The following is a 7,036-nucleotide window of genomic DNA, read 5'->3' on the forward strand; positions in this document are numbered from 1 at the left end:
CCAGCGCACCCCCAGTGCCCCCCCCGAGCTCGCCAGCGCACCCCAGGGCTCTGCAGGGCACCCCAGCCTGCATCCCAATGCACCCTCGGCCTGCACCCCAGGACACCCCCCTGTGCACCCCCTGCGCACCCCCAGGCTGCCCCCTGAACCCCCCCAGCGCTGCAGCCCCTGGCTGCAGACAGGGGCCGGGCCTGCAAGGAGCCGAGCAGAAAGGACAAAGCACCTCGCCGCGGGGTGTGTTGTGGGGGGGGCCTGGCCCCACACCGGGCCGCTCCGGCCTCCTTTTATTCCCATAAATCAACCGCGGCGTCACACGTGCCACCGGGGGCTTCCCAGGAAGTGGCTCCGCCGGCCTTCGCGGTCCGAGAGGCGGCAGGAGAGCGGCCGGGCGCGAAGCCGCCGTCGCCGTCAACCGAGCGCGGCGCCGTCCCGCCGGAGGCTCCCACCGGAGGCTCCTGCCGGCGCTCAGTCAGGGCCGAACGGCTGCGCCGTCAGGAGCCGCTGCAAGGCCCAGTTGGCGGCCGCCAGCAGCCAGGGCCGCGCGCAGCGGGGCGGCAGCCGCCAGAGCAGCCCGCTGGCGCCCAGCAGCAGGCCGCCGAGCGCCCCGCCGGCGCTGCCCGTGAGCGCCGCCAGCGTGAGCGGGGCCGCGGCGCACAGCGCCGCCACGGCGCCCGCCGCCACCGCCCGGCCCTCCTCCTCCTCCGCCGGGAGCCCGCCGCCGCCCGCCGCCACCGCCACCACCGCCGCCACGCCGGCGCCCAGCAGCAGGTTGGCGGTGGCGCGGTCGCCGCTCAGCCAGTGGAAGCCGAAGGCCAGCAGCGGCGGCGCCAGCACGGCGCACACCCAGGCGGCGGGCACGGTGGCGGTGGTGGGGGACGCCGGGGCCCCCAGCGCCTCGGCAGCGGCGGCCAGCGCCTGCAGGAGGAAGCCGGCCGCCGTGCCGCGGTTGAGCTGCGGGGAGGCGAGCGGGAGCTGCGGGGGCTGCGGCGGTTGCGGGGGGGGGGGGGTCTCCCGTGGCACGGCGTGGCGGCCGTTGGGCACTCACCTGGCACGTGCGCAGCGCCGAGCGCAGGCACACGGCGCACAGCACCGCGTGGCCCAGCGCCGCGCCCCACTCGTCGGCCATGGGGGGCCGCTCCGTGGTGTGTCCCCCCCCCCTCCCCCGCAGCCCTGCCGGGGTCACGGAGATGAGTCCTGCCGCGGGCCGCGGGTGCCCCCCCTGCACCTGCGTCCACCCCAGTACACCCCCCCCCCGGGACCGGCCCCCCCAGGGCACCCACTGTTAAGCCCCCCCCGTACCCAGCGCTGACCCCCCCTTGGGGCACCCGGGACCCCCCCCCGGTGTACCAGGCATTCACTCCCCCTATATACCCAGTACCAGCGCCCCCCACCCCCAGTATACCTAGTATAGACCCCCCCCCCGGTGTACCTAGTACTAAACCCCTCAGTATATCCCGTATCGACCCCCCCGTACCCGGTACCGGCCCCCCCCAGGGCACCCGCTATCGACCCCCCCCCCATATACCCGGGACAGACCCCCTCTGTGCAGCTGGGACCGGTGTCCCCCCCCCCCCGGTATACCCAATATAGACCCCCCCTTTACCCGGTACCGGCCCCCCGAGTCCACCCGGTATCGACCCCCCCTCCCCGTCCCCGGTGCTGACACCCCCCGGTGTAGCCGGTACCGGCCCCCCCAGGGCACCCAGTATCGGCCCCCCCGTACACCCAGTACAGACCCTCTCTGTGCACCCGGTACCGGTGTCTCCCCCCCCCCCGGTATACCGAAAACAGACCCCCCCCTGTACCCGGTACCGCCCCCCCCCCGTACACCCAGTACAGACCCCCCAGCGTACCCGGTACCGGTGTCCCACCCCAAAGTACGCGGTTCCGGCCCCCCCGGTGCGCCCAGCCGCGGCTCTCCCCCCCTCCCGTACCCGGGCCTGGCCCCCGCGGTGTCCCCGACCCCGGGGTCCCCCCCGGTACCCGGCGCCCACCGGCCCCCCGCGCACGGGGCCGAGCCCCGCGCCGCGCTTCCGGCAGCAAGGCGGAAGCAACAGAGACGCGGGCTAGAGCGGCGGCGGCGGCAGCGCCAAAACCATAGAGCTGGTGAGAGCCAGAGCGCCCCGTGCCGCGAGTGGGCGGAGGCGCCGCCTGGCGGCGCGGGGCGGCGCTGCGGCGGGAGCGAGGGACTCAGGGCCTCCCGGGAGGCTTGGGGACCCCCGGGGACCCCCCCCCCCGCCTTGGGCGCCCGGGGACACCGGGGACCCCCTGCCCCTTGCACCACCCATGCCCCTTGTGCACCCATGCCCTTTGCACACCCACACCCCCTTGCACACCCATGCCTCTTTGCACACCCCATAGCCCTTTGCACACTCATGTCCCTTGCACACTCCATGACCCCTTGCTCACCCCATGCCCCTGGCACACTCATGCCCCTTTGCACACCCATTCCCCTTGCACACTCATGCCCCTTTCTCACCCCATGCCCCTTGCACACTCATGTCCCTTGCACACCCTTGCCCCTTGTGCACCATGCCCCTTGCACACTCATGCCCCCTTGCTCACCCCATGCCCCTTTCACTCATGTCCCTTTGCACACCCATGTCCCTTGCTCACCCCCATGCCCCTTTGCACACCCATGCCCCTTGCACACCCATGTCCCCTTTGCACACCCACGCCCCTTTCACACTCATGCCCCTTGCACACCCACGCCCCCTTGCACACCCATGCCCCTTGCACACCCACGCCCCATGCGCGTCCCCCCCAGCCCCACCAGCCATGGGACGTGGTGGCACCCGCCCCTCTCTTTCGGGGCCCCGCTCAGAGAGACCCCGCGGGCGCCAGCCCGGTGGGGCAGGCCAGGCCCGGGGCAGCCCCCACGGCGGGTGGCCTGGGGGGCCGGGCGGGGGCCCATCGGGCACCGAGCACCACCACAGCTCCTTCGCGCCACTGCTTTATTGGGAGCTCCTGACCCCCGCGCCGCAATGCGGGCCGTCCCCGGGGAGCGGGGGGGCACATCCCCGGGAAGTGACATCCCACCTGGGGTCCCCATCCCTGGGATGCAGGTGGGGGGGACACGCAGCATCCCAACGCTGGGACATTGGGGTGCAGGGGAGATGCGGCATCCCACCCGTGGTCTCCATCCCGGGGTGCAGGAGGGACACGGCACCCCCCCCGTGGTCCCCATCCCCAGGACACAGCAGTGGTCCCTGTCCCCGGGGTGCAGCTGGGACACAGCATCCCACCTGGGGTGCCCACCCCTGGGACATTGGTATCCCACCCGTGGTCCCCGTCCCCAGGGTGCAGGTGGGACATGGCATCCCCCCCCGGTCCCCAGGATGCAGCATCCACCTGGGGTCCCCCATCCCTGGGATGCAGCATCCCCAACAGCGGTCCCCACCCCTGGGACATGGTATCCCACCCCTGGTCCCCGTCCCCGGGGTGCAGGTGGGACATGGCATCCCCCCCCCGGTCCCCAGGATGCAGCATCCCACCCGAGGTCCCCGTCCCTGGGATGTGACATCCCACCCATGGAACCTGTCCCTGGGATGCAAGGTCCCCCCCGAGGTCCCCATCCCTGGATGCAGGAGGGATGCAGCATCCCACCTGAGGTCCCCATCCCCGGGATGCAACATCCCACCCGAGGTCCCTGTCCCTAGGAAGTGACATCCCACCCGAGGTCCCCGTCCCCAGGATGTGACATCCCCCCCGAGGTCCCCGTCCCCCGGGAGGTGACATCCCGCCCGAGGTCCCTGTCCCAGGGGCAGGGGGGATGTGGCAGCCACCCGCAGCCCCGTCCCAGGGTCCCCGCGCAGGGGGGCCACCCGGCAGCCCCCCCTATTGCACTCGCCCCCCCGGCGCTGGGGCTCAGCCCCTCAGCACCCCCCAGGGCCCCAGGCAGCCGCAGCGGGGGGGGCCCCAGCGCCCAGGGCTCGCCGGCATCCGGGGGGGGCCAGAGGGGCCGGGGGGCACCCGCCGGGGTCGGGGGGGCCGCCGGGGGGGGGCCGGGGGGCCCAGGCAGGCGCAGCAGGGCAGGGGGGCGAGGGCGAAGCAGGCGGGCACCAGGGTCACGGCCAGGCCGGGGGGGGGCCGGCGCCTCCCGCCACGCCGGGGGGGGTCGGGCAGGGTGGGGGGGCAGCGCTCAGCGTCCGGGGGGGGCCCGAGGAGGAGGAGGAGGAGGAGGAGGCCGGCGGCAGCGTCTGCAGCAGGCGCTCGATGGAGAAGGGGCCGCAGCGGGACGGCGGCGGTGGCGGTGGCGGTGGTGGGACGGGGGGCGGCGGCGGGGGGGCGGCGGGGGGGGCGCGGGGCCCGCGCGGGTACCGCTGCCCGCGCAGCACGAAGGGCGCCAGGTCGCGGCGAAGGCGGCCGCCTCCCGCCGCGCCACGGCCGTGTTCTGCAGCTTGAGGGCGGCCGGCGGGATGCGGCTCACGTCCACCGTCCAGTAGTTGCCCTTGGCCTTCGGCTTGGCCGGGTCCTTCAGCACCTGCGCACCGGCCGCCCTGGCACCGGCCCCGGGGGGGGGGCACCGGCCTGGCCCCCCCTGTGCCCCGGGAATGGGACCCCCGACCCCTCTGCACCCCTGGGAATGGGACCCTGACCCCCCTCCCCGTGCCCGGGAACAGGACCCCGACCCCAGGGTGGGACCCCCGGCCCCCCCCTGTGCCCGGGAACGGGACCCTGAACCCCCCGTGACCTGGGAATGGGACCCCGACCCCCCCTGTGCCCAGGAATGGGACCCCCGACCCCTCTGCACCCTGGGAATGGGACCCCGACCCCCAGAGTGGGACCCTCGGCCCCCCCTGTGCCCGGGAACGGGACCCCGACTCCCCCCCCCATGCCCCGGGAATGGGACCCTGACTCCCCCCCCCCCGCACGCCAGGAACGGGACCCTGACCCCCCCCCCCGTGCCCGGGAACAGGACCCCGACACCAGAGCGGGACCCCTGGCCCCCCCGTGCCCCAGGAACCAGAACCCCGACCCCCCCCCCGCCCCCCGGGAATGGGACCCTGACCCCCCCCCCCCGTGTCCCGGGAACGGGACCCTGACCCCAGAGCGGGACTCCCGGACCCCCTGCATCCCTCTGGCATTGGACCCCCTGCCCCATGGGGGCTCCCGGGTGGGACCCCCCGCCCCCCCGGGCTGCCCCCCCCCCCCGCCCGCCGCACCTTGGCGAAGCAGGCGTTGGAGGAGAGGTTGTGGCGGATGGAGTCCTTCAGCCCTGGTAGCCCTCGGCGAAGAAGGGGAAGAGGCTGCTGATCTCCTGGATGATCTGCGGCAGCGCCGCCGTCACCGGGGGGCTCCGGCCGCACCGACCCCCCCCGGGATTGACTCCCCCCGGTGCCCCCCCCAGCCCCGCACCCCGGCGCTCCCCGGCCCCGGCGCTGTGCACGGTGCCCCGACGGGGCGCACGGCGCTGCGCGGCGCGCCGGGGGCTGCAGGATCCCGGGGGCTCCGGGGGGATCGCGGGGGATCTCAGGGGAATCCCGGGGGTGCCGGTACCTGGGCGAGCTTGAGGCGGCGGCCGGGGGCGGCGCGGATGACGAGGGCGATGAGGGCCAGGTAGGAGTAGGGCGGCTTGGGGTGGCGCCGGTAGCGCTTCCTGCCCGCCCGCGGCTCCGCCATGGGCGCCCGGCCCGGCCCGGTTCGGCTCGGCTCGGCTCGGTTCGGTTCTGTTCGGTTCGGCCCGGTTCGGCTCTGTCCTGCTTGGCTCCCCCCAGGCCGGCCCGGTTGTGCCCCCCTGGCCCGGTTCGGCCCGGTTCGGCCCCGGTTCGGCTCGGCAGCCCCCGGCCCGGCCCCGGCTGCGCCGCCCTCGGCTCGGCTCGGCTCCGCGGGGCTCCGACACGGAGCGCCGGGCCGGGCCGGGCTTTATCAGGGGCCGAGCACCCCCCCGGGGCAGGCGGGACGGGGCCCGGCCCAACGGCGGGCCACGGCGGGGGGGAGGGCACGGGGGGGGGGGGCAAGGGGCAGGTGGGGGGCAGAGCCCCAGGGTGGTCCCAGGGTGTCCGGGGGCAGGTGGGGGGCAGAGCCCCAGGGGGGTTCCGGGGTGCCCGGGGGCAGGTGGGGGGCTGAGCCCCAGGGGGGTTCCGGGGGCTCTGGGGCAGGTGGGGGGCAGACCCCAGGGGGTCCCCAGGGAGTCGGTGGGCAGGTGGGGGCAGAGCCCTAGGGGGGTTCCAGGGGGTGCAAGGGGGGTCTCAGGGCAGGTGGGGGGCTGAGCCCCAGGGGGGTCCCCAGGGGGTCCCGGGGCAGGTGGGGGGCTGAGACCCAGGGAGGTACCGGGGGGTCTGGGGTAAGTGGGGGGCAGAGCCCCAGGGGGGTCCCGGGGGGGTCCAAGGGGGTTTGGGGCAGGTGGGGGCCAGAGCCCCAGGGGGGTCCCCAGGGTGTCCGGGGGCAGGTGGGGGGCTGAGACCCAGGGAGGTACCGGGGGGTCTGGGGCAGGTGGGGGGCAGAGGCCCAGGGGGTCCCCAGGGAGTCGGTGGGCAGGTGGGGGGCAGAGCCCTAGGGGGGTTCCAGGGGGTGCAAGGGGGGTCTCAGGGCAGGTGGGGGGCTGAGCCCCAGGGGGGTCCCAGGGGGTCCCGGGGCAGGTGGGGGGGCAGAGCCCCAGGGGGGTCCCGGGGTGTCTCTGGTGGTCTGGGGCAGGTGGGGGGCAGAGCCCCAGGGGGGTCCCGGGGGGTGCAAGGGGGTCTCAGGGCAGGTGGGGGGCTGAGCCCCAGGGGGGTCCCGGGGGGTCCTGGGGCAGGTGGGGGGCAGAGCCCCATGGGGGGTCCTGGGGGGGGGTCCAAGGGGGTCCTGAGGCAGGTTGGGGCACAGATGCCCATGGGGGTCCTGGGGGGGGTCCAAGGGGGTCCGGGGGCAGGTTGGGGCACAGATGTCCATCGGGGTTCCTGGGGGTCCCCAGGCAGGCTGGGGACAGACCCCCATGTCCAGGGCAGGGGTCCGGGAGCCCCCAGGCAGGCTGAGGCCGCTATGGCCAGGCCAAGGGGTGTCAGAAGGCGGGGGGCGGGGGGGGGGGGGGGCAGCAGCCCCACGGCCAGTGCTA

At 75.7% G+C, this 7,036-nt stretch overlaps 2 protein-coding genes across 4 annotated transcripts; both read right to left on the bottom strand.

The window, feature by feature from the left end:
• Window positions 1-235: 235 nt before the first annotated feature.
• On the bottom strand, window positions 236-1,211 carry TMEM276 (transmembrane protein 276). 3 transcript variants are annotated; one of them, XM_067290085.1, is made up of 2 exons: window positions 1,046-1,211; window positions 236-915 (listed from the first exon to the last, which is right to left on the bottom strand). In XM_067290085.1, the coding sequence occupies exons 1-2, from the start codon at window positions 1,124-1,126 to the stop codon at window positions 466-468; spliced, it is 531 nt and encodes a 176-aa protein (XP_067146186.1). In that variant the 5' UTR covers window positions 1,127-1,211; the 3' UTR covers window positions 236-465. The 3 variants fall into 3 exon arrangements, with proteins under 3 accessions (XP_067146186.1, XP_067146185.1, XP_067146184.1); XM_067290084.1 differs by having other exon boundaries at window positions 236-951; XM_067290083.1 differs by having other exon boundaries at window positions 236-972.
• Window positions 1,212-4,067: 2,856 nt separating this feature from the next.
• Window positions 4,068-5,622, bottom strand: LOC136991444 (forkhead box protein H1-like). The gene is given in 5 exon segments (XM_067292576.1): window positions 4,068-4,357; window positions 4,360-4,483; window positions 5,166-5,215; window positions 5,218-5,269; window positions 5,500-5,622. Coding segments are annotated over 5 exon segments (639 nt in total).
• Between the last annotated feature and the right edge of the window lie 1,414 nt (window positions 5,623-7,036).

The sequence above is a fragment of the Apteryx mantelli genome, chromosome 2 (assembly GCF_036417845.1).
Source record: "Apteryx mantelli isolate bAptMan1 chromosome 2, bAptMan1.hap1, whole genome shotgun sequence".
Taxonomy (NCBI): domain Eukaryota; kingdom Metazoa; phylum Chordata; class Aves; order Apterygiformes; family Apterygidae; genus Apteryx; species Apteryx mantelli.

Coding starts and splice junctions, on each gene's coding strand:
- TMEM276 (XM_067290083.1), bottom strand. CDS start 1,126: ATGGCCGACGAGTGGGGCGCGGCGCTGGGCCACGCGGTGCTGTGCGCC. Junction 973..1,045: donor CGGCGCTGCGCACGTGCCAG/GTGAGTGCCCAA, acceptor CAGCCCCCGCAG/CTCCCGCTCGCCTCCCCGCA.